General features: G+C 54.0%; 8 protein-coding genes across 8 annotated transcripts; 6 read left to right on the top strand and 2 right to left on the bottom strand.

Annotated features, from left to right (window-relative positions):
* Window positions 1–9,602: 9,602 nt before the first annotated feature.
* NCS54_01134600 (Hypothetical protein) lies at window positions 9,603–10,652 on the top strand (the record flags this gene model as incomplete). Its single annotated transcript, XM_053156626.1, has 1 exon — window positions 9,603–10,652. The coding sequence occupies one exon, from the start codon at window positions 9,603–9,605 to the stop codon at window positions 10,650–10,652; it is 1,050 nt and encodes a 349-aa protein (XP_053012601.1).
* Window positions 10,653–11,583: 931 nt separating this feature from the next.
* On the top strand, window positions 11,584–13,253 carry NCS54_01134500 (Saccharopine dehydrogenase; the record flags this gene model as incomplete). The annotated part of the gene is made up of 5 exons (XM_053156625.1): window positions 11,584–11,633; window positions 11,685–11,767; window positions 11,879–12,156; window positions 12,215–12,227; window positions 12,295–13,253. The coding sequence occupies exons 1-5, from the start codon at window positions 11,623–11,625 to the stop codon at window positions 13,251–13,253; spliced, it is 1,344 nt and encodes a 447-aa protein (XP_053012600.1). The 5' UTR covers window positions 11,584–11,622.
* A 328-nt stretch (window positions 13,254–13,581) lies between these two features.
* Window positions 13,582–14,586, top strand: NCS54_01134400 (Hypothetical protein; the record flags this gene model as incomplete). The annotated part of the gene is made up of 2 exons (XM_053156624.1): window positions 13,582–13,958; window positions 14,007–14,586. The coding sequence occupies 2 exons, from the start codon at window positions 13,582–13,584 to the stop codon at window positions 14,584–14,586; spliced, it is 957 nt and encodes a 318-aa protein (XP_053012599.1).
* Window positions 14,587–14,780: 194 nt separating this feature from the next.
* Window positions 14,781–16,246, top strand: NCS54_01134300 (Hydroxyacylglutathione hydrolase; the record flags this gene model as incomplete). Its single annotated transcript, XM_053156623.1, has 11 exons — window positions 14,781–14,900; window positions 14,952–14,994; window positions 15,066–15,153; window positions 15,212–15,283; window positions 15,333–15,366; window positions 15,418–15,631; window positions 15,678–15,769; window positions 15,821–15,955; window positions 16,007–16,033; window positions 16,086–16,168; window positions 16,225–16,246. The coding sequence occupies exons 1-11, from the start codon at window positions 14,838–14,840 to the stop codon at window positions 16,244–16,246; spliced, it is 873 nt and encodes a 290-aa protein (XP_053012598.1). The 5' UTR covers window positions 14,781–14,837.
* Window positions 16,247–16,884: 638 nt separating this feature from the next.
* NCS54_01134200 (Hypothetical protein) lies at window positions 16,885–17,650 on the top strand (the record flags this gene model as incomplete). The annotated part of the gene is made up of 3 exons (XM_053156622.1): window positions 16,885–16,965; window positions 17,026–17,216; window positions 17,278–17,650. The coding sequence occupies 3 exons, from the start codon at window positions 16,885–16,887 to the stop codon at window positions 17,648–17,650; spliced, it is 645 nt and encodes a 214-aa protein (XP_053012597.1).
* A 647-nt stretch (window positions 17,651–18,297) lies between these two features.
* Window positions 18,298–19,157, bottom strand: NCS54_01134100 (Hypothetical protein; the record flags this gene model as incomplete). Its single annotated transcript, XM_053156621.1, has 2 exons — window positions 18,298–18,626; window positions 18,683–19,157. The coding sequence occupies 2 exons, from the start codon at window positions 19,155–19,157 to the stop codon at window positions 18,298–18,300; spliced, it is 804 nt and encodes a 267-aa protein (XP_053012596.1).
* A 1,162-nt stretch (window positions 19,158–20,319) lies between these two features.
* NCS54_01134000 (Hypothetical protein) lies at window positions 20,320–21,217 on the bottom strand (the record flags this gene model as incomplete). Its single annotated transcript, XM_053156620.1, has 2 exons — window positions 20,320–20,777; window positions 20,830–21,217. The coding sequence occupies 2 exons, from the start codon at window positions 21,215–21,217 to the stop codon at window positions 20,320–20,322; spliced, it is 846 nt and encodes a 281-aa protein (XP_053012595.1).
* A 2,890-nt stretch (window positions 21,218–24,107) lies between these two features.
* Window positions 24,108–24,963, top strand: NCS54_01133900 (Pectate lyase; the record flags this gene model as incomplete). Its single annotated transcript, XM_053156619.1, has 3 exons — window positions 24,108–24,348; window positions 24,405–24,556; window positions 24,610–24,963. 3 exons carry the CDS (start codon window positions 24,108–24,110, stop codon window positions 24,961–24,963), a joined length of 747 nt encoding a protein of 248 aa, XP_053012594.1.
* Between the last annotated feature and the right edge of the window lie 346 nt (window positions 24,964–25,309).

The raw sequence follows: 25,309 nt of genomic DNA, 5'->3' as shown, positions 1-25,309 counted from the left end.
CATATTGACTTGCGACCTAGAGAAACGTAAACGGTGGTGCAACATCCGGTTGGTAGAACAAAGGGTATCAGAAAAAAAGAAAGGACCACAACCGAGTCAACAGCCGGTCAAACCAAACTAGGCTCGACGGGGAGAACAGGCAGGCCAAAGGCTGTGGGAGGATTCATTGAAGGGGCGATAATTGGTATGTGGAGCCATCACCGATCGAGAGGGAGCTGAAGGCGAGGAGAAAGCCAACCGAGGGCAAAGCTTCAGATCCATCCCTGGCTGCACATGGCTCCCATCTCGGTAAGAGAGTGCTGGATGACGCTGGTCCGTCTGCAAAGTGAGTGCATTCTCCAAGGCCCCCTTGACAGCAAAGAAATAGGGGTGCTTGCTAACCAAAGTTGTAGAGGGGTGGTTGCAGCGCTAAAGCCCTTGAGCGTGCCCAGTCAGAGTTGGACGGCGCCCAGGCCAGACGCCGTGAGATTAGCAAGGGGCGTTCGCTGGCAAACATGACCGAGGGAGGGTTGCGGACTCGGAGGCCCAGGCCTCCCAGCATCCGTGGCGTGGCTGAACTCTGGCCCGCCCTCGACGTCCCGATCGGTGGGGCTCTCGGACGGAGCAGCGGGCGGCTGCTGGAGACATCTCGGCCGCCCGGGGCTCCATAGCAATTGTCAGAACTACGCCGCAGGCGTTGACCATGCACTGGACGGGACTGGACTGGACGTCTCGTCCCTGGTCACACAAGTACCTAGCGTTGGCGACTGATCATCCCAAAGTAAATGTCTCACATCGTTTGAGCAACACAAGCAGGCCCTGGCTGACTCTACGTCGTGAACAACCCTCGTCTTGTCACAAGCGTGAGTGCTCATGGGCAAAGACCCCGGTCATGATCTTGCTTGTTGTAGTTATCATAGGCTTCCTTGTTGATTGTGAACCTGATGATAGAGGCGGTGGAGTCTTGTACTTCGCAGTGCAGGGCGGATAGAGGCGCTTTGGTTCCGTTGTGAATGGCACAGTGCAGTAGCCGACCTATGGATAAAGGTCCCCGCCAGAACTTGTTCCTAGTTTCGAATCTTGATGTTGAAATCCGCGCATTCATTTTGGTCAAGTCAAATGATGCCAAGATGGCTCTGGCGGGACGTCATCTCAAAGCCGGGGTGACGCGTTCCAGGAAACGGTTGTGGCGGCTCATGCAGCAGTCGTACTCGCGACTTGACCGTAATGTGTGTTGGCGCGTGCCCAGATCGTCAGCGTCTTGATCAAAGTAAAATTGGGCAGCTCCAAGGTGGAAGCCTGTCAACTTGTCTCATGCTGCTTCGAGGCTTGGAGCTTGGTGAGATTGGGTTGCGACGGGGACGCTGGGGTCCAATCAAAAGGGGTAGTTCGCAAAAGCAAAGTGCAGCGGGCTCGGCTCCTTTGGCTGGTCGAGGTTTCGGAGTCGACCTGCTCTGGTCTGCTCTGCTCAGACAGGGTCCGGCCATCGTGGTAGGCAGGCCTCTTTGCCGTAATTGACGGCGCACCGTCCATGGGCCGCATTCCGCCCGTGGCGGTACCGCGCGGCCCCACCGAGCACCACCAGATTGGCATTGACATCAATACAAGATGTGGGGGTCGAGGAGGAATCTGCAGGCGGGCTGTAAAAGTCGGCAGCCCAAGACATCCATTGATTGATTAGCATTGGAAGTGGGTGAGAAGAGCCGCCCGTTGTCCATGCCAATAGGGCTAACCATCATATGTGAGGATATCAAATGAGAGAAGCCCCTGGTATGAGAGGGCCAGGTTTCATGAAATATTGGGCAATATCCGTCCTTCGTACCAAAATATCTGGACCTAGCCAAGCAACGCTTTCCTCAATCGCTCGATTGGCCATGCTGGGCCATGCTGGGCCATGTTGCAGCCGAGTCCTGTGGGTGGTGATCCGTTCCACTGGAGGCCAGCCAAGCGGGACCCAAAATACGCCAAACACCTTCGCTGCCTTTTGCGTTGAGTGATTCAGACTTTTTTCCCCTAAAGCACCACTTGTCGGGGCCACACCAGCCCAGGGGTCGAAGCCCCAACCCGTCCATCACTGTCGGCCAACCTCATCATCAGAGCCCTTCTTGGTCTTGACAAGCCTGACGCCAATATCAATCGTGGTCGATACTGCCAGTAAGAGCAGGTCCTGTCGACGAGTCATGGAGGAGTGTGGGTGTAACGAATGACTGTGTGCAGGGTCATCGTCTCAAAGAAGGCACCTGCATGATCATAAACCTCCCGTATGCTGTGGCAGATGGATGGTGCTCAGTCCTGGCGGCGAAGCCGGGGCCATCGGAACCTCTGGCGGCGAATCTTGCTTGCTTGCATCCATTGCAAGAGGGAGGAGGCGTGCCCAAACACTCGGCCGCACGCCACAGTAGCCGACAGAAATACCAGTGGATCCTTGGTGGAGAGGTCCCCATAGGATGAATCAATATTTATGTCGACTGGCTTCTGATGTGGGGTGTTTGTGGCAGCCTTCGCGGCATGGGCCTTACATCGTTTAGCCCTAGCGGCGGGTAGGATGGAGTTGGGGCCTTGAATGTGTGCGCTGCCGGTTATAGAACCCATTCTACCCCGGCCTGCATGTCCAGATGATGCCAAAGAGACCGTGCTTCTGCACAAGGGCCAGTCACCACGCCAATTGCCCGCTCCCCTCAGTGCTGGACCCATGGCAGCAGTTTTGCAAGGTGGCTTCCGCCACACGTTTGGAGTCTAGCGTAAGGGCACGGCGCATCCCAGGCCCAGGTGCAAGGTCCCTGGGTCTGATCATCTCCGAACCAGTGCCCCTTGGTGTTGAGGCGGCAGCTGTGGGATGTTGGCAGCATTATCTTTTTGAGGTGCTGTCGAGTCCGAGTTACGTGTCCATGACCCTGTCTCACCCACTTGGTGAGTGCTGTGATTTACTTCCGAGCCTTGCGTGCACAAGGTCGTGGGAAGTTTGGGCAAATGTGAATATGGATGGGATGAGCAAGTTTATCATCAGTGATGGGGTCACGGCTTCGACGAATTCTTCTTTTTCTGTTCCTTGGCGGGACCCAGGCGCCGAGGCATGCTGATCCCTGGCGGCTTTAGCACTCCCATTCCACGCCTCCCCTGTCGTAGTTTCAAGCCTCCACGCTCTCCTCGAGTTAGTGCAGGATGGGCCGTCCGCCGCCTCCAGATCCTGGCTTGTCCCCCAGAGCAGAGAGTGCATGGATCTTGCTGAGCCACCAATGAACTTAGAGTCGAAGTCAACGGAGCTTGTGATAGACAAAATCATGCTCCGATGCGCCAAGCGAAACGTTGACCAGTTGATGTGGTGGCTTGGTTGGAGTAATGCCTTTTTAGATTGCCGCCTCCATTCATGGGAAACGAGACGCAGGCTGACATACCTCCGGTTTTCCATCCTCTGCAACAATACATGGGACCAACATTGAAGCAAGCAAAAGAATCCTTTGTAGTTCATAAGAATCCTTCCAATTCGGTTCGGGCTTCAGCTTGACGATGTAATGCGTTTGGACCGGAGATGACAAGGTCTCGTGTGTATAGCCTGTTTCTGCATGACGTGGGAAACCTAGCGAGGTTGCTTCTCATGTCTCGTCTATCCACAGACACTGGACTGATTGCCGATCGTGAAAGTGAGCCTTCCTCCCGGGTGGGCTAGGCATTCGGTAATGAGAGGACGATTCCCATTGTGTGGTTTTGGGGTAGCAAATAGAATACGGAGTAACAGGGGTGTGCCCAACAAAGCCCATGGGCTCTTTGGGAAGAGGGGGTATAAAAAAAGCTTTCAGCCTTGATGGGCCTGGCGCGGGATTGCTTTAGACCCAAGGAGCGCAAGCAACCGTGTTGCTTGTGAGCGCGCAATCGTGAACATTCGACGAGCTTGCGGATCCAGACCTGAAGCCGGGTTGGTTATTGCTTAGAAAGGTGACCTTGCTACCGATAGCTCAGCCGGGATAAGCCACCAGGCCGTGGTCAGTGTGGTACTGTAGTCATCACTGGTTGGTGATGACGAAGATGCGATCAGCACTGCCCAGGTCGTCGAGACAGCAAGGTGAACGAGACGGGGCTTATTGACGCGACGTGTTATCTGTGACAGCGAGGCAAAGAGTACAACACCCGACCCTCAAGTTCACGGGCGAGGATCGCCGGAGGCTGACATTCGTTGTATATCCGGATAAACACGCAGGTGAGACGGCTCGATGTCTGCAAGGTCCGTTCTTGGATGGTGGGCACACAAGGATAAGGTCAACCAATTCAACACAGGACTGGGCTGATGAGCAAGCAAGGCGGTGGGTGGACGATCGGTCGCAAAAAGGTATTTGGATGACGCAGCTGGTTGGCCAGGGCAATGGTTTGAAGCCCTCGTCAGCCGCGATAGGCAGATGTGATTCGAGACAAGGCGCCGGGCATAAATGTGTGGAGCTGATGATGTGGTGCTTGCTCCTCCAAGGATCATTGCTGAGAAGCGAGCTTGCGCCAGGCCCAGTGAGTGTGGTTGTGCGCGAAAGCCTCTCAGTTGCCCATGAAAAACCATCACATGGTGGCTGCACTTTCGTGACTCGAGTGACACACAAACACTGCAAGGAGACGCTGGGCCGGTGATCAGCAAAGAAGGACCCCGTGGGTACAACGTTGTGCCCATGTAGCCCCGCCATACCGAAGCCAAAGGCCCTGGGGGACGAGAGTGTTGGGATGAGACACCATTGGACTCCGGCCGAGGGCGAGTGCTGACACCATTCCCCAGCCGGCGCCTCAGCCAGCGCGCAGGTCAATGCGTGACCCAGCACTGTTTTCCTCTGGTGTCAAGCAAGTCACGGGGCGAGAGACGGTGGCACCCTTCCATTTCCAGCGGGCCACGGCGAGTTCGCGCCTCAGCCCGGAGCCCATCCCTAAGCCCGGCGACCTGCAAGTTACGGAGGGCGGTACGTACTGTAATTAGTGCAGGATCAGCGTAACGCTGTCAAGTGGGCTGGTGAATTGGTGGTGAGCCCCGACGCAATGAGCTGAGCTGAGATTGCCTGAACATTCCCTTCCTTGTTGGGTTCGGACTCGGAGAGTTGTTGGTGCTGTGGAGAGCATAGTATCCGGCTTGTCAGCGGCAAGCAAGGGCAGATGGCATCGTGAAATGTGAGAATGAGGCGGAGTTCGGAGAACAATCTCAGCGAGGCAGCCGTGAGATGATCCTCCTGAATGTGTTCGTGATGTGATACAATCCATCCGACGAGATGACATGGCGGCAGCAATGTTCCCGTTCAGCCCCCATGTCCTCTAGCGCTGCAATGCTGTCTGTGGTGAACTGAGGTCCTCGTCTCTGAGGCAGCACCTGTATCCGTAACTTGTTACGAGTTCCGGTGCCCGGCGAGCTGCGCTAGGTTTGAACGGGCGTTAAATGGTTTGCTGTGCTGTAAAGGTGCACTGGCGACTTGACTTACGCGTAGAGATCGGCTCGTATCCCTACGAGCAGAGTAATAATAGCTAAGACCTGATTATTGACGCGCAGGCAAGGAAGGGCTCACCGGGGTCTGGGAAAGTCAAAGATCCATCGAAGCGTCCTGCTCCCTCCGAATGGAGGAGTCGCTGAGTGCTTTCATTCTCTTCCCCACCAAGCAAAACTCGCAGAGGCCACGGCACGTCTTTGGTGGCGCAACATAACAGCCCCTGTAGGATGTCTGATTCAGTGGATGATCAGGACACTTCAGAAGCAGGCTGGCATCCCTCAGGGCCTACGGGCCCTCTCGACCCGCTAAAGGACGGTTGATCCCACCCAATCCTTAGCAGGTCTGCTTGGCGGGCTAGCCAGTGTGGAAGGTCCGTCGTCAGCAACCATACGGTAAGGCGCCCGAGTTGTCCAAGGGGCCCTGGTCGCAAGAGTTGAATGGGCAGCGTCCGGTGAGAGCACGGGGGTACAAGGCCTGTACCGTTCTTGACCAACTCGTTCAGTTCCACGGCCATGATGGTCAGCAATGGAACTTTCAGAGTGGGGATCGTCCGAGTGACGACTCGCCAAGCAGGTTGTTGTGAACTGTGGGAGGGAAGAGGGGCGACAAGTGAGGGGAGACGAGAAAAGCGGCAGACGATGGAAAAGCCGAAACTATGGCGGCGTGAGATTATCGTCGCAGCATCTCTGCGGGTCTTGAATCTGTGCTTGTGGGCAATGCTGGGGCATGTTGAATCCTCACTTTGCTTCTCCCCATCGTCAACAAGGGGCGGCGACGAAATTGACAGAAATCCGTTTGTGACAAATGTTTCGGCGTGCATGCAGCAGCAGCTCCCGCCTTGTTTGCTCCGTTGGGGTGCCGTGGTACGCGTGTGTGGAATGAATGATTAGTGCCTTGCTGTGAAGGCTATCAGCCTCTGTCCAGGCTCGTCGTCGGGTTGATTATTTCGGCCAGTCATGGGCGAGCCATGCATCAACAATCGCCCTGACTTCGTCAAAGCACCGGAGCCTTCAGCACCGCATCGTCGGGCTTGCAAGCGTGCATAGGAACTTGGCTCGCCCTGATTAAGTTGCCGGGATGATGTCTCGGTCCTGAACTGAATCGCCAGACAACGACGTGGCGGACCATCATAGAGCGCTGGAGCCGTGCTGGAGCCTCGAGTCCCGCTGGCAGGCTGCCTGTTGTGTGAAGAGCGCAAGCAAGGCCTTTGTGAAGTCTGGGCTGTCGCACAGGGGCCATTGAGACCAGCGGACCCTGCGAAGTTAATGTGGGAGGATGAGCAGGCATCCAGGATGGCGGCCTGCATGTGCTTGCCTAGGCTAGTAATCTGTTGCAGCTTCCACAGCCCCTGAGTGGAGGACGGAGAAAGACCTGGCGCTCGGCCCTGGATGGATGGATGGAGGATGGATGGGTTGATGACCGCCCTGGGCTTGATGTGGGATGGAACTGGCAATGGCAGAGACAAACTGGGGACACGGGGAAAAGAAGGGAACCAGGGCCTGGAATCTCGGTGCTCAGAGAAGTGCTCGTGACTTGTCGGAGCTGCTGCTGCGAGGTGGAGGGCCAGGTAGCGTGGACATTTCGAGGTCGACTATTCCTTCCCAGACGCTCAGGCCGCCAGGCCGCCAGACCAGCACCAAGCCCTGAATGCCTTACCTCCTGCCTGCCTGGCCCTTGGATGCCTCACCACTCAGGCGCCCCTTTCAATGGAAACGGCTCCGTGACCGTGGCCCCGTCTTTCCCGGTATTCCTGCTCTAGTTTTGACTCTAGCCTCGCGAGCCTCCATGACTCTTCCTCATGCCTCTGTGCCCTTAGCTCAGGGCGTTCTCCGCAGCTAAACCCGCCTTAACGTCGCCGATACTTTGTGCAGCGAAGCAAATTGCGCAGACAGCAGGGTCTCTGGTACCCGCTTCCACTGAGCGCGGCCTTGACTGTCCCCGTGGCCTGGCTCTGGCACCGGCTCTGGCACTGCTCTGGCACCTTTGCCACCCACCTGGCCTGGCGACCTTGACGCCTGGAAAAAGGCTCCCACCAACAGACCCGACAGCGTCCCACACCGCCCAGCGCACCGAGAAAGGCATCATCTGCTCCAGGGCGACCACCCACGCAAATATCTGTAGCCACACTAACGCCAACTTTGCCGGCGTTGGGTGGTTTGCTTTCCATGGCCGACGCTGCGACGCATGTCGGCATCGGGCTGGCCCTGCACGCAGCGCAGCGCCAGCCACGCGTTTTGTTCCCAAGGAATCGCCGTTCCCACTCTTTGACGGCTCCACCTTTTGCTCCTCAACTTCGATGGCCCTGCAGAATTCCCTATTGAGCTACCTCCCTGATGCTTGTGATGGTCGACGCGGCGCCCCTCGCTGGAGTTGCCCTGCGCCATCACTGCCCTTGACGACACCCCTCGTCTCGTCTCGTCTGATTAAAACTTCCACGACCGTGACCATCACGGCCAAGCCCCGGCGCCAAACTACCGTCCATCGAAACCCACCGGAAAGAAACTTCATTGCTTGTCACAGCTGCCCTCGAACCATGCTGACCGTCTCTCCGGAGTACCGCCAGTGGCCGCCCCAGAGACATGAGCAATGCAGGAGCAACAGACAACGGATGGGAAGCATCGAAATGTGAGCAGTTCGTCTTGCTGGTGTCTCGCTTACCGTGGTAGTGGCTTTCCCCGAGGAACGACCAGAAACCCGTCGCAAACATCTGCCATCTCGAAGCGCCTGCCGATCAGATATTATTGTTTCTTCTACGGCAACGCCTTGTGCTTGACACGCCTTGCTTCAACTTGCACGGGTTGCTCACAATCGCGTCAGGAAATGGAGCATCAGGGTGTCACAGCGGGGGTGGTCATAGTACCAGGCCCAAAGCATGCCAATCCTTCCAAGTGGTGATGCACATCCCGCCTGAGTGAGATTCAAAACCCCTTCCCGGTGGCGCTTTTAGCAACAAGGAAATGTCTGTCCCATGCTCTGGGCTTGGGCACCTTCCTAGCTGCGGTCCCCCAGCCCAGGCCCCAGAGGCGCATCTGCATTGTGGCGCCGCGAGCTTCAACCCTTGATGCACTCCCTTGAAGCGGTCCACACCCCTGGCAATGGTGCTGGCCTCTCGTGGAGCTCGGCCTGAGACTGGCTGGGTTCACTTATGTCGTCTCTTATTACGACGCCAGCCCGTGGGCCCAAATCTTCTCCATCCCTTCGATTGCCCACGGCTTGAAGCAAACTTGCATCCCTAGCGGCAGGGGTGGTTTGCCAGAGTCCAGACGACCCGATGGTGCCCACTTGCTGGAGGGACCTGCAAGCCAGCTAAGCCGCTTGAGCTCGCTCATGGGTCTGCGACACAGTCGCAGCGGGAGAGCCCATCAGTGCCATCACCACCACCCTGTTTTCTCGTTTCTCGCCTTGCCGGTACGCCAAATTTGGCGTGGTACTGACTTTGTCGACTTGGACCCCACCGAGTGAGCAAGCCTTGCTGGTTCGACACCCCAGCACAACACAGCACACACCCACCCACCCACCCTCACACGGCTTCTTGTCCAAGCCCTCCACTCTTCGACGACTCCTCCGTGCTGCATACGTCCCTATCCCCAGAACACCGGCCTGATTCTCGCTCTCCGGCACTACTTCCCGCCCACCCTCCTCCGACTGTGGAATCCGCCCGTTGAGGCACCCCCTGCGCGCCCCGTATGACGCAGGCCACCCGCCGCAGCTGCCATGCCTGACTGACAATCCTAGCACCCGGACTAGCAGAGCAAAGGACAATTCTGATGAGGAACCTAGCACCCACCCCCGGCGCGCTTCGCGCTGATTCGACGCTTGTTGTAATTCCACGGTTTGCGGCCATCGTGTTGGTGTCAAACCGTCCATGCTTCTTTATTGCCTTGTGCCCAGGCCCACTCCCAGATCCATGGCGAGTTGATCTTGGTAGACTGCTAGGCTCGATTTATCCTTTCAAGCCATCGATTGCCCCATGTTTCGTTACTCCCTTGAGCCCCCTGGGGACTGTACCTCCACTCCACGATACATAACCCAAGCCGAGCCCTTCTTCAGATCTTCCAAGTCTATCATACATACGACAAAGCTATCACCAACCATAGCACACAGCTCTCAACTCTACCTCATCTCAACCATTGCGATTCACCTACCAGCTCTCACTCGATTACTTGAACACCGAAGATGATGCACCCACTCTTCGGTATGCAACCGGCAGGCTCTCTGCCCGTCACATATCCCTACGATGCTATGGTTGACGACCACTCTCGGCAAATGGCTTGCTCTCAGGCTGCACGAAGATTCTCTCGAGGCTCCAACGGACAACGATCAGGAGGTGCCATGAGGGTAGTCAAGCCTACCAGTGCTAGCAACAGCCCCCGTTCGTCTGGTGTTATGGCTCGCCGGAAGACCCTTATGAACGATGGCAACTCGCAACGCCGAAGACAGCAAGTCCTGGACCAGCTCTCGATGTTCTATGACACGGAGCAACAGCAACCTACCCAGCGTTCTTCACGCCCTGTCAGCTGGCATCCCAGTTCCTATGGCCAACAACCACAGGCTCAAGCCCAGCCCATGTATGCTCTCACCTCGAGCAACATGTATGCCAACCAGCAGGATACATATGGCTACCCCCATGTTTCCCCCATGCTGGCATCAACCTCCTGCGACACATCCCCCCTAGCTTTCTCACACCTCTCACTACCATACCAGACTGCCGATAACCTGCCCTACTACCCTTACCAAGGAACCTCGATGGCTCAACAGTCACCGGCCTCTTGCTCGGGCATGGACACACGTCAGGTTTCTACGGAAGCCTCTGCACCCAACGACAACACGGCCTATGGTAATGGATGGGACTGGAACAGCTTCATCATGCATGGCTTTAACGCTACAACCCCACCCACACCCGAGACTCTTCCCCAGGCCGAACTCTCTCAACCGGCTGTGTCTGATGACATCCCCTACCAGGCGCTTGAGGAGCCTCTGCAGGAGGAGGAGGGTGAAATTCTTGTTGGCATGGGCCTTTACGACGCCCCCGACAAGTATGAGGAAGATCCTCAGCTCAACAACTATCGATCCACGGTTTCTTCCCTCCTTGGATCAACATTCAGAGGAAACGAGCCCCGAGGCAAGGGCCTTAAGCTCGAGGAGACTTGGGAGCCTCCCAAGTCCGATGAGGAGGATGAGGACGACGACGAGGAAGCGGACGCTTCTAAGACGAGCTCAGTCTGATGACATGAGCCACCAACGAACTTGACTGCAACTTTTGCATGAATTACGACTTGGGAAATGTACAATAAAGCAAGGTGTTATCACAGGCCTGGGAAACGGCCTTTTGGGACGGTAGATGGAAAACTATGGATCTCGGAGCGGACATGGCGCAAACGAATATTGTACTTTTTTGGGGGGAAAGGGGCATGGGAACAAGCGCTGAATTTTTTGAGGTTCATAGAATCAGGCGAGGATACCCGTGCAAGATGGCACAGAGAACTAGGATGGCACAGCCGGCCGTGCCGTGCTAATAGCCGAAACAAACAACCAAATAAAGAAATCAACAAACCAAAAAACATTGTCCCAAAATGAGAAGAGCCTAAGAAAAAAAAAACCGCATCCCTCTCTGACCTGCACCAAGGTTCCAGTGTTGACGCTTACCTTTGACCGTCGACGGCGGTGATGCATGCAGTTACTGTAAAAGCAAAAAGTAAGAGACCGTTGTCTCGAACAGAGTGCCGGCGGCACTAAAAAGGTACAGGGAAGCTAGAGCCTCTCTGATCCCTGTTAGACATGTGGCACACGCCGTGTGACGCCCTCCTATTGGCCGCACAACGCCGATCGATCAACCCCGGCCCCGCCCGTTCTCCCAGCCCTGCGTGGGCATGTGCGCCGTCCCGTTGTGCCCCGCCGCTCCTTTACATCATGATCGGGAAGGAGGCTGGAGAGCAAGTTGAAATTGGGAAGAGGCGCTAGCCGCCGTGGCGCTGCATGTGGCTGGGCACCAACGTGGCTGGTGAGGCCTCATCCTAAAGCCGACTCGAGCCATGCCATGCTGAGCTCATCTCAGCTGGCCAGTGGCCGTTATCGGAATTGGCATTGAATGACCCCGCCAACAAACTCTGAAGCACGCAGCTAAAAATTTTGGCGGGGTAGATTCTTGAGTTTGGAGTCATCACAAACCATAACACGATACACGAAAAATATCAAGATGGTGCAGCAGTATGTATTCTTTTTGGTGTATGAGCTTACAAAACTGATGATGCGTTAAAGGTCTGTTCTTATGCTCGGTGCGGGCTTTGTCACGCGTCCTACTCTGGACGTGTTGACCCAGAGCGGCATTCCCGTCACTGTTGGTGGGTAACCTCGTCCGATCTTAGGCTTCATGCTTGACTTGGGCTTTTTCGAGCTCTGGACGACCAAGAAGCTCAATGGATGTCTGGTGTCTTGATGTTGACCTTCTGCAGCCTGCCGAACCCTCGAGACCGCCAAGAAGCTCTCCGAGGGCGTCAACCTCGCGACCCCGATCTCGCTCGACGTTAGCGACGAGAAGGCCCTCGATGCCGAAGTTGCCAAGCATGACCTTGTCATCAGCTTGATCCCTTACACTTTCCACGCCCTCGTCATCAAGTCTGCCATCCGCAACAAGAAGAATGTTGTCACCACCAGCTACGTCTCTCCTGCCATGATGGAGCTCGACGAGGAGGCCAAGGCTGCTGGTATCACCGTCATGAACGAGATTGGCGTAAGTTTGATCCATGGCCATCAATGCATACGAGAATTGACACTGACTGTTTCTTTAGGTTGACCCTGGTGGTATGTTGTCATCAAGACCCGATGACTTTGTTTTACTTTGGAACAGCCTGCTAATCACCATATATAGTCGACCACCTGTACGCCGTCAAGACGATCGAGGAGGTCCACGCCGAGGGTGGAAAGATTCTGTCTTTCCTCAGCTACTGCGGTGGTCTCCCCGCCCCCGAGGTGTCTGGCAACCCTCTCGGATACAAGTTCTCTTGGTCTTCCCGCGGTGTCCTCCTCGCCCTGCGAAACGCTGCCCGATACTACCAGGACGGCAAGATCGCCGATGTTGCCTCCAAGGACCTGATGGGCACCGCCAAACCCTACTTCATCTACCCCGGCTTCGCCTTCGTCGCCTACCCTAACCGAGACTCTACCCCCTACAAGGAGCGCTACAACATCCCCGAGGCTGAGACCATCATCCGAGGTACTCTCCGATACCAGGGATTCCCTCAGTTCATCCGAGTCCTGGTCCAGATTGGCTTCCTTGACGATACCGCTCAGGAGGCTCTCTCTCAGCCCATTGCCTGGAACGAGGCCACCAAGATCATTGTCGGTGCCAAGTCCTCCAGCGCTGCCGACCTTGAGGAGGCCATCGTCTCCAAGGCCACCTTTGACTCCCCTGAGGATAAGAAGCGTATCCTGAGCGGTCTCCGCTGGATCGGTCTCTTCTCTGACGAGAAGATCACCCCGCGCGGTAACCCCCTCGACACCCTCTGCGCCACCCTCGAGAAGAAGATGCAGTTCGAGGAGGGCGAGCGTGATCTCGTCATGCTCCAGCACAAGTTCGAGATTGAGCACAAGGACGGCTCCCGCGAGACCCGCACCTCTACTCTCGTTGAGTACGGTGACCCCAAGGGCTACTCCGCCATGGCTCGCCTCGTGGGTGTGCCGTGTGCCGTCGCTGTCAAGCAGGTCCTCAACGGCACCCTGTCTGAGAAGGGTATTTTGGCTCCCATGAACGGCAAGATCAACAACCCTATCCTGAAGGAGCTCAAGGAGGAGTACGGCATCTTCTGTGTTGAGGAGACTGTCTCCTAAATTGGAAAATGATATGGACTTGTACTGCAAAATGGCTCCGGAAATGAGAATATGACACCGGTAGAATGTGGAATGAATAAAAAGAACCACAAATTGGACGTCCCATGAACTGAAATGTGCATAATATGTTGTGTGATAATAAACATTTGGGTTGCTGATACCTGTGATGTTGTAACCCACTGTCAAGCGCTGGAAAATTATTTCACCCTGCCAAATCGTAAATCTAAGACTTCTCATCTCAACACCAAGCACCATCAAATCCTGTTAATTGCCAAAGCCTAAGACGAAAACAATTCTCTCAAAGAAAGCTACGATCACAGTTGTTCCCATGGTTCAATACGTCTTCACGCCGTGGCGCGACCGCTATGAACTTTTGCTTGTTCGCGAACAGCTCTACGCCTCATTTGACGGAATCAGCACTACCACCCAGGATACAGAGCAAAAGTCAGAAGATGCTGGTCAGCAGGAGCACTCGGGGATTATTCGGCCTCGCCAAAATACAGACGATAAAGAGGCAAGGAGGAAACAGCATCAGGCGGTTGCGCGGGTCTCGATGTGGATGCAGCGAGGAAATTGTCCTCATATGGTCGAGTCGACAGCCCTCTTGATGGCAGCCATGTTGAGTGATGGAGAAGCAGCTGCAGGGGAGAATGCAGCCTCCTCAGCGTATGCTATACGGGCTGCATACTCGGCAGCCTTTAGTCGGTGAGTCTTCGTATGGCATGTGTTGAGCAAAGCTCACGCGAAGTTCAGGTTCGTTACTGGCCTCCTCGATGGCCACCAGGACAAGCAGCGCAAGCAGAGCATGTACTCGATCGCAAAGACGATAGGTTTACCAGCCACATTTGTCGAGCTGCGGCATCAGTCCACACACGAGCAGCTACCCTCGTTGGCAAAGCTACGCGCGGCGGCAAAGAAGGCTCTTGGGTGGATCTGGGACTACTACTGGAAGCACCTTGGCGACGACACGGGCGATCCATGCCGGCAGATGGTGCTGCGGTATCTGCGTGAGGGAGACGAAGCCGAGTTGGGCATCATGATTGGCGAGTTTGAGCGGTGGCCGAGGGAGCGCGTCGTGAAGACGGTGGACGAGGTTAGGAGCAGTCTGCCGGGGAACCAGGTGTTTCTCAAGTGCGCGGAACTGAGCCAGCGGTTGAAGGATTTGGATGGACAGAAGGGCGTTCGGGACACTGGAGCTGCAGATATACCCATGAAGGATACTGAAGCTCATGAGTCTGCCGCAGGTGATGGAGAGGCGGCAGAGGTTGACCAAGATTTTGGATGGTCACAGTTTGAGGGTTCTTGGAAGCCCAAGCCCATTGGCATTGTCTAGACTTGCTTTCAGCATAAAATATTTTGATACCCCAACTTGATATCATGACAAGTCCCTCCAAAGCTTGCCATGGGGTGTTTCTCAATGGCTTGAATGCCGATATCACGTGCCGCATCCCCATCGGGGCAACGTCATGATGTTGGAGACATGATGCCTCGCTAGCCCTGGCCAAGATTACAAAGCCTCACATCCCATTCGGCATCGTCCTCTTACACTGCAACCTTGACTCTTTCCTCTGCATTTACACACCTATGTATAGACTCGCGGCCAGACGACCGTTTCTCAACAAGAAATTTGGAATCATCTCAACAGCGGTAAGTCAGTTGCTCTCGACTTTTCAGAGTTGTATCGCTGAGTTGACGTAGCTTGCTGCATCCCGCGCCATGCATATCCAGTCGATTCCTATGTGTATGTAAAGCTTCTCACCTGGTTATGGGGTTATCTGGCATTGAGGGGACGGAAGATACTGACTCTCATAGGGGAGGGGAGCCACAACAATTACGCCTACTTGGTAGTCGATGACAAATCCAAGGATGCTGTGATTATCGACCCTGCCAACCCCCCGGAGTACGTGGGACTCATGAAGGATTTCCGAATTGGTCTGGCTAATGGTCCATTTCGATAGAGTTGCCCCGGTTCTGAAGGATGCTATTCAGGCGGGCAAGATTAACCTGACGGCCATTGTCAACACTCATCAGTGAGTGCCGGACAACCCCTCCTTGTGCAGCAAACTGACCCCGCCGCAGCCATTGGGACCATGCGGGAGGTAACAAGAAGCTGGTAAGGTGCCATATCGAGCTGGACTCATGAAATTTCACTAATCTTGGTAAGCTCGCTGAACTTGGAACTCCCAAGCTGGACATTATCGGAGGCAAGGACTGTGAGGGTGTCACCAAGACGCCTGGTCATGGCGAGACCTTTAAGCTGGGTGACATCACCGTGAAGGGTGTTCACACGCCCTGCCACACCCAGGACAGCATTTGCTTCTTCATGGAGGATGGCAATGACAAGGCTGTTTTCACAGGAGATACTCTCTTTATCGGCGGTAGGTCCCCATATCACCCGTGTGTGGATGAGACTGACCTGGATAGGTTGTGGAAGATTCTTCGAAGGCTCTGCAGCGGAAATGCACGAGGCTTTGAACAAGCGCCTCGCCGCTCTGCCGGACGACACCTTGGTCTATGTGAGAAGCCGGGCAGGTGATTAAGTTGGCAAAGTTCTAACATGGATGCAGCCTGGTCACGAGTACACAAAGTCCAACGTCAAGTTTGCTGCTTCTGTATCGCAGCGAGATGCGGTGCAGAAGCTCCACTCGTATGCCGAGAACAACAAGGTGACAACCGGAAAATTTACCATTGGAGATGAGAAGGTTAGGATGTTGCTTCCGAGACCTAACAGGCTGGCTAACAAAGAGCTATAGGAGCATAATGTGTTTATGAGAGTCGAGGTTTGTCGAGACGTAGGCTGACTTTGAGCCAAGCTGACTGGACTTGGATCAGGATCCCGAAATCCAGAAGGCGACGGGCGAGACTGAGCCCGTGGCTGTCATGACAAAGTTGCGAGAGATGAAGAACAACTTTAAGTGAGTAAGTATCTCTTAGCATCTTCAGTTTTGACGGACTCAATTGACCATTCAAGGGCTCCCGAGTCAAAGATGTAGGCAGTCATGGAGTTTGGGCGGTTGGGAGTTGAGGCACTAGGAGAACACATGCATGATGAAGCGACCGGAGCGTGAATATACTGAGCAGAGATGCTCGTGATAGTTGATTGAAATTGGAAAAAAAAGTTGAAGTCTATGTTTGGCATGTCTCCAGGGATCGCGAGGCATCCGTCTCTGACAACGGCGTCGCTTGCTACCCACTGGAACCACATCGTTTGAAGAGTCGAAGTGGCGGGTTTTCATCTTGCTTCACTGTCCACACTTGCTCGCTGTAGTACATTCAAAGCGGCAAGCTCTAGCATTTTTAGAAGCGGTGGGAGGATATTCTTTCGAGGGTGATTGGAATCGAAGGTAGCAAGACTAGATTCGCGCCTCGACTGTGGACCATTACAAACCTTAAGGCTGTCGCGGTAATAGTTCCCGTAGAGGGACACGAATGGCCTCTGTCCGGCGTCGAGGCGTTGGAGTCTTGGAGTCCTGGATTGTGGAAGAATGTCGAGGAGGAAAGGTTGGGAGCTGGTGAGAAAAACTGATAAAGAAGTCTCGTGAATGCGGCCCGTACAGTAACAGCAATCCCATCACACAGTCTTTTTGCACTGTTTACTGGTCGGCGCCAACCACCCGCCGTCACCACCAAGATGACCAACACTACCAACCGTGAACTGCGTCGCAAGCCGCCAACATTCTTTCCCCGACGAATTACGGCAATATCGCACATGGTACGATACTCTACATCACATAACACACGAAAAAGAGAAAAAGGTCTAACAAGGTCTCAGCCTCCGAAGCGCAAAGCAGCCGCCAGCGGTGGTGCCGCGCCCAAGGCCCGCCAGTCCAAGCTCGCAAAGGAGCACAACGTCACCCCGCAGGAGGAGGGCGAGATCCGCGAGGCGTTTAGCCTCTTTGCGGAGCCCATGGACGGCGAGAAGCATGGAGTTCTTCCCATTGACGATGTCAAGTCTGCGCTGATGTAAGTCTCGAAAAAAGGGTTGTGAAGCCCAACTCTTGCTAATAGAATGTTTATGGTGTAGAGCACTCGGTGTACCGGCCTCGTCTCCTGAAGAACTCAAAGAGTTCATATCCATCCTCGACCCCGAGTCCGACGGCTACGCGACCTTCGAACCCTTCTTCGCCATCTGCGCGCTCAAATTCCACACCCGGGAGCACAACTCTGACGCCCACCGCGCCGAGGTAGAGGAAGCTTTCCGACTCTTCACAAACGGACAGGACGGACCGATCACGCTTGCGCACCTCCGCCGTGTAGCCGCGGTCCTGAAGGAGGATGTCGACGAGGAGCTGCTCAAGGATATGATTCTAGAGGCAAATGGCGGCGTGGGCGTTGCCAGGGGCGTGGGCGTCGACGAGTTTGACGGGGTCATGAAGAGCGCCGGAGTCTGGAGGTGACATGACGTCTCGACACGTGCCTTTCCGCGATACGAATTACGAAGATACGAAACTAACTGTTACTACTATACGGGCGTTTGAGGAGTCGATAGTATAAGGGGGAGCAAAGTTCAGGAATCAAGTATTGGCCATACAATAGCTTGACGCAAGAATTGGACAGGACGGTCAGTGGAGTCGAGTCTAGTGTCAAGGTAAGCCAGCCTTGAGGCCTGACGACGAGATCCATGTGGTTAACTCAGATACCCCTGCAAAGATGGCGGAAATTGAACAAAGGGGCGGACAACCCTTCATATCATGACAAGCCTGTTTTAGCCCTTGGAAGCCATCATGGCGCGCACTCATACGGAACAAAGGGAAAGGGGTTTGCGTATGACGAGCTCTGGCTCTCTCGCCTTGATTGATTTTGAATAGTAACCAGGGGATGTTATGTTAAATCCTTCTAGACGAACTTCCCTGGCCGTAATAGTATATGATTTCCCGCCTACTTCTGAAACGCCATGACAAATGCAATTCCTCCCCCGCCCGTGACGACGGGATGTGTGTCAAGGCCGAAGCCGACACACTTGATGTGTTCCCAAACTAAAGATCTCAAAAAGAAAATTAAACAAACAATGAAGTGAATATCGAAAGGCCGTAATATTCGTAACTCATTGAGGCGACTGAACCGTCACCTCGGGCTGCTCGGCCGGCGCAGCATCACCAGACTCGTCCTGGGTGGACGCTTGTCGGGCGGCTTCCTCGCGGCGGCGGGAGTCGAGAACGGCCTTGAGCTCCGGGGGAGGGTTGAAGCCGAGGTGGTCGGCATGCCTCTTGTAAAAGTATGCGTCGGGCTTGGGGCGCAGCTCGGGGGGAAGCTCCTCCATGACGCAGGCGAGGATGCCCTCGACCGAGTTCTGCTTGGAGGCGTCGCGGTGCCAGATGGTGATGAGGTGCGAGTTGAAACGGACCGAGAGACCGACGCCGCAGAGCTGATCATCTGCAGTGGGTTTTGGTTAGCGCTAGCTTGTATCTGGAGTAGTTGGATAGACATACCCTCGTCGAGGACGCTCTGGAGCTTCTCGCCGATGGCTAGCAGCTGAACACGGGTCCAGACATCAGGCCCAATGCTCTTGGGGACACGAAAGGTCCAGCTACCGCCGAGAATATTGCGGCGATCCTCCCAGACGGGGCGGAAGCCAGACTTGAAGAGGTACAGGGACTCGCGCATCTTGATGTTCTCGATGGGGGTGTTGTTGGCGTATCGCCAAAAGTCCTGGACCGACTCGATCTGGGTGCCGAGCTGCTCGAGCTTGGCGTGGTACTGGTCCTTGCCGTCGGCCGAGGGCTGGCTGTCCTTGGCCTGGCGGTCAAAGTAGACGTTCCAGTAGTGCTGCGTGGGCAGGGCGCGCATCGTCTTGAGAAAGTTGCGCTTGGCGTCGTCTCGCTGCTCGGCGGGGGAGCCTCCGCCGTTCTCGGTCTCCTGGGGGCCGGCGAGGCCGCGGGTGAAGAGGGGGAGACGGGCAGACATGTTTGACTGGGGGGGAGAAGAGGGTAGAGAGAAGGTGAGAGAGAAAGAAAGGTAAGGAAAAACGAGTGTAAGAAATGCGGCCTTGTTTGAGGTTTAAGGCGATGTAGATGGCAAGGTCGGAATGGATGCTACGCTACCTTGTCTGAGTGAAGGAGGGGCACGTCAGGTTGACCTGGGACAGAAGCGGAATAGCGCCCCCTTGTCTGCCTAAGCACGAGCTTGCCGCAGATACTGCCAAGTCGGGAAAGGGCAGACAGAGACAAGAGATTCTAAGGCCTAGGATATGGCAGGTAAGCACAAGTGAGACTTGGGCTTGGACGTGGTTGAGCTGATTGCGACAAGGATAGCTTTGGTGGGGATGAGCTCGCAACTGAAGCAGCAAGGTGCTTCAAAATCCACAGTTTGAACCAAGTGCCGGCAGTAGTAGAAGTAGTAGCGCACCAACAACTTTGGGGGCTAAAAAGGACAGTTGATACAAAAAACAAGAGGATGTGCAACATCTGAGCCGAACCATCCACGGTCTGACCTGACTTGACACGAGACGTGACTTGCGGGGTCAAAGCGACAACGAATGGAAGACGTCAAGATGGAGCAGAGAGGCAATAGCGTGATTCATTGGCTGTAGGCTGCTCAAGTCTAGATCCTCTCAGACAAAGAAATTACAGGCGAATCGTTCCAAGTCTGCCCAGTCGACGCTGAAACTCGGGGTGGGTTGATTTCCTGCACGCAGTCGTCACCGTCGTGCGAATATAGGCCAGGGGGTTCCGTCCAATCACATCAACCCTGTCGGCTGGTCTGTTACTGTATAATCGTTAGTGCTGTTGCCCCTTGCAATTGTTGGGCTGCCGGTGATATTGTCAAGGGAGAATATGTATCAACGACGAGGTTGAGTCTCGGGCTGGACGTGATGTTAATTTAAACTTGAGTTTTGATATAGCCCAGCAACGTTTACTGTAGCAAAAGACAAATTTTCTTTGACCGCCGGCAGGCGCCTGGCCTAGTTACAAAAAGAAGCTCCGTATCGGTATTCCCGAAAAGCATGGCATCTTCAGTCTCGGTTGATGTCGACGATGCGACCTATCGCTCTGATGTTCATTCGCCTTGGCGGCCCAAGATCAATGTTCTGCTCCCAGCGAAACTCGCCCTTCGCCTTCGATGTCCATCACAAAAGATGTTGCATCATGTCCAGGTGCTGTCTGACTGACTTGATGCTCTCTGGCCCAGTGCTCCCCTCACCCTTCATCTCTGAAAGCTCCTTTTGGAGACTGGAGATGGTTGCCCGGTCCTCGACCTGTGCTGCTCGTGTCTCCTCCAAGACCTTTCTGGTGGTTTTCAAGTCTCTCCCTGTCTTTCCCACGAGCTCAATCAGTCTCCGAAAGAGTGATAGCATGTCGCGGTCAACTCCCGAGCAATGCTGCAGTCCCTCTAGCAGACCCAAAATGTTGTCGTTGGTCGTGTCGATCGAACTCTCCAGTGCGTCGACCTTTTTCTTGACCGCCTGGCCCACACTCGACAACTCCGTCATCCGTGGGAGGAGGTAGCCGATGTCGCCCACATGCTTCTCTGTGGTTTTGTCGAGAGACTGCACCTTGTCCTCCATCGTAGCTAGGCGTCCCTGAACTGCGAAAAGCGTTAGTTACGCATTCCGTCGACGTGAATTCGCAGTACTCACTGTCCAGAAACTGTCCATTGCTTGGAACGGTCATTGAAGCAGGTGCCTGGTTCGCATGTTGATGCTCGGTTTCGTCTCCTGAATCCTGTTCCACCATGTCGCTACCTTCCATCGATGTGTCCTCCTCATCGACGAGCGGCATGCATCTCGCCTTCGAAGTGTGGAAGATCTCACCCTCGGAGTCATTGTCGAAATCTGCTCCCCGTTTCTGGCTTCTCTGCTGATGGCCTTCCCGAGGGGCGATGATCAAGGCATCTCTCTGAGACTGACGAAATGCAACGTCGCGATCGTAGATGCTTGTGGCTCGGTCAGCCCGTGAGACGATGACTTGGTTCTGTGGGGTAGGTTCCCAATACCCGGGCCAGGGCGTTTTCTGTGCCTTGGGCATGACGATGGCAGTGCGTTTGATAGGTCTAAAGATGAGCGGATATGGGAGCGGATTGATGTGAGGGAGGACGAAGAATGGTGCACGGGGTTGGGGAGATGTAAGAGAGAGGATGAAAAAGAAGGAATGGTTGGGGAGGAGAAGGAGGAAGACGAAGAGATGAAAGGAAATTGGAGCTAGATTCCTTCCTTATACTTAGACGATTCCACCATCGTGCTCTGGTAGTCATACCTAACTCTTATGATGATGTTGTCAGGTGAGGAGGCTTTAGCTTATGGGAAAGATGGCAGAGGAGAAATGCATTCACTAAAACACTAGGTATTGAGTACATTCCCTATAACTCGTGAAAAGTGCCCGATGTCATGATTGATAGTAGGTGCTGGGCAGAACAGTTGTCGTCAAGGAGCAATCCAATGGTGTATCATGGACTCGCCACAATGTGAGCCATATGGAGGGAGTATTGATGGTATAGTTTGAGGCCCTCTTTATGTGGTGGATAGTCTTGGCTACCCAGACCTAGGTACAGGATTTCAACCGCTCGGCGCGTTGTTCGATAACTACACACGCCAAAGTCAACAAGCCCGCTCCTAGCTTATCCAATAAAGTCAGGTCATCAGATAGGTCTTGTTAATTAAGACCCTTGATCGAACATGCCTCTCACCCTCGCTCAGTCGACTTGGTTCTCATTTCTTGCCCATCCTGTCGACTTTGGCCTCTGGACCAACATCGTTCTGGCAAAGACTCCTAGTGGGATTGTTTAGAGCTTGAGCACCTCATACTATCTTGAAGAATTCTGGCATTCTACTTCTTCAATGACGTATTCATCATACACGAGATCAAAGAACACACGAAGAGACATACAGAAGAATTCTAGCATTGGATGCAATGTAAGAGCTCTAGAAATAAAGTTGAAAGATCGAGCCACAAAGTAGTGTTGTAATATACATGCAAGAGTCCTCTGTATATCAGGAGTAGACGAGTCTCCATGAGTAAATCACACGATGGCTACTATGAGAACCTTGCCTATTGATCCACTGAGAGATGTATGTACGTAATGATGTGAAGAAATACCGGTCTTTTTGTGATCGGAATGATTTCTAGCTGGGCTCAATTGGAATAACGTATCACCATGTCAATAGGGTAGCAACACTCAACTAGCAACTCTAACCTGAAGGACTGCAGATGTCTTCAGGCCGGATCATTTGAAAGGCGATTGGAAGTATGCCGACTCTCGGAAATACTCACTGCCTACGGAAGTCTGTGATCAATCATTTTCGACTTTTGTTACCATTATTTGGACCTGAACCTTTTATCAAGACGGTCTGGCGTCAAGGTGTCTACCATATCCACATTCTCTGTATCTAAACTCTGTATCTATTACACACATAAACCATGGGCTGCTCTGAATAACCCGACGGAAGGATGAAAATCCTGTAGACCGCCCCCGCGGGCCTCGGGGAGGATAACACGATCGGATGATTCCATGACAAGAGGCGGCTCGGCATCAATCCCTGGTCCCCCCGGCCGGACTCTCTTAGCGAGGGCAACCCGACCCGGGGGCTCGGAGGGTGGACCTTGGGAACTTGCACGAGCCACGGCAGCAGGATTGCCGTGACCCACGGCTTGGCATGTCATGGAGAGGGATCGTCGGAGTTTTGTACGGGATGGAATGTCTGAAGGGAGTGGTTACTGGTAGATCGGTAAATATCAGTTTGCTAATCGGAAACTGATCGAGTGTAAACTAACAAGCTTATTCATAAGACTCCTGTAGAACATAGGGAGTGACAGTCACTATTATCTGCTTCAACTCGTCCTCACTACGGGCCCATTTCAACTCTGTACATCAACTTCGGCCGTCTTTCACCCGACAAGCACCTCCCTGGCGAACCGCGGGATATCGATCTATCCCCAATGCCGTTTCGTGATGCCAGCTCAGTAAAATGCAGCCTCCAAGTGACATTTGCAACCCTCTGATCGAATCCTCAGCTGTAGGATCAACGGTAAGAATAGAGCCACCAATCAAGTCGTCCCAGTCGTATGTAAAACTGCCAAATCGAGGAGCAAGGCGACGGAGCACTTCTCTCGCTACCCCGCAAAAATTACCTGTTTGTGAAAGGGTTTCATTGGAAATGTCACGAGTGGTCAGGGTCTCATAGGGTAGAAGAGAAGTGGTACTTTATGGGATGACCAAGTGTGTGGTACCGTCTGACATGCTGCGAATATCTCGTTGGTGCGGATCAGATTCATCAGATAGCACCTTGTTGATAGGTCCCTTTTAACCTTGTGTTGAAGCTTTAATAACTAGACCGTACAAGGAGAAAGCCAAGAAATTTCCATGCGAGTTTCTTGCCGTTATTTCCATGTCAGCAGGACCCACGGCTTGGGACCCAGCAGCAGAAATGAGTTCAGGGGCACACCTTGATCCATCATCATCAAGTGAACGTCTACAGATGACAACGAACTGCGGTGTGACCAGGTAAAACAGACGTCATATCCATTCTGAAACATGGTATCGCAAGGTGATTGCCTGCCTTACCCGCACCGGCCCATTGAGCCGAGATGGACCGGGGTGGATGAGGGTCCCCGTCACGGGCCTCGGAGCGTCGGCGGCACGGTGGACGGGGTTCATGATTTTACGGATACGGGAACTACGGAGGCATCCATCAGTATGTCCCGCGTGAGCTGGTATGGTACGCCTTGTCGTGGAAAAGTCGTGAAAAACTTCCATCAATCAGATGGACTCTTGGTATTGTTCATGGGGTCTCTGAGGCCTCACGAGAAACTGACGATGGAGGATTGGTGTTGTGTCGATGATCTATATAACAGTTCATTACTACGGTCCTTTTGTTTCTAAACCATCTCACAAACAAGCCCATCGCCTACAACTTTCAGCCTGATCTCGACTTGCACAATCCTACCACTATCCAACATGAAGGCTTCAATTCTTGCTGTCGCGGCCGCGAGCCTCCTTCCCTCGGCCATGGCCTGCCTCGGATACACTGGCGGTGTCCCCAAGCCCACCGACCACATCTCCAAGAGCAAGGTCATCGAGGTCAAGGCTGGCGAGGTCTTTGATGGCAAGTGGGCCAAGTATGACCGTGGATCCGGAGCCTGCAAGGGCCAGAACGAGGGTGGTAAGTAAACATCTACACTCACCGACAAGGCATATGTGAAGCTAATATGCTTCTAGATGACAAGGACGCTGTGTTTCTGCTTCACGAGGGTGCTACTCTGAAGAACGTCATCATTGGCAAGGACCAAGCTGAGGGTGTTCACTGCAAGGGACACTGCACTCTCGAGTTTGTCTGGTTTGAGGATGTCTGCGAGGACGCCATTTCAATTGTAAGTATCCAATAATAACAAAGGTAGCCCGGCATATTCTAACAACCCCCTAGAAGGAAGACAAGGCCGGCAAGGAGTCCTGGATCATCGGTGGAGGCGCCTACCACGCCTCAGACAAGGTAGTCCAGCACAATGGCTGCGGCACGGTCAACATCATCAACTTCTACGTCGAGGACTACGGCAAGCTATACCGGTCCTGCGGCAACTGCAAGAAGCAGTGCAAGCGCAACGTCTACATCGAGGGCGTCACGGCCAAGAACGGCGGCGAGCTCGCGGGCATCAACGCCAACTACGGCGACACGGCCACCCTCAAGAACGTCTGTGCTGACACCAAGCAGAAGTGCACCATGTACAATGGTTGTGCTGGTGGCTGCGAGCCCAAGAAGGTTGGAGCTTGCCCCGCTTAAGCGGTTTGTTGATGTTGAAAGGGATACATGGGTCAGTTTGGGCTTGATGTGTCTTTTTGTTCTTGTATATAGGCTTCTTCAATGCTTAGAGATGAGACTACAGTTACCAAGCAAGCAGAAATGGACTTTCCTTGACAAGAAACGGCTTGATGTTGATTGTCTTGGGGCATACATAGCTAACAAGCCCCCCTTAACTCTCAAACTAGCCTTTTTGTCATCAAGAAACTTGGCATGGGCCTTGGAACAATTTCTGACAAGTAGAAGAGAAATCAAATGGTGTGACAAGATCCTCTTTCTCTGTGCTCTGCAAACTCACACTGCGATGTGATCTCACCGCAAAGCAATC

This window comes from Fusarium falciforme, chromosome 9 (genome assembly GCF_026873545.1).
Source record: "Fusarium falciforme chromosome 9, complete sequence".
Lineage (NCBI taxonomy): Eukaryota > Fungi > Ascomycota > Sordariomycetes > Hypocreales > Nectriaceae > Fusarium > Fusarium falciforme.
The sequence above is the reverse complement of the archived record's forward strand: the minus strand, read 5'-3'. Positions and strand labels throughout refer to the sequence as shown.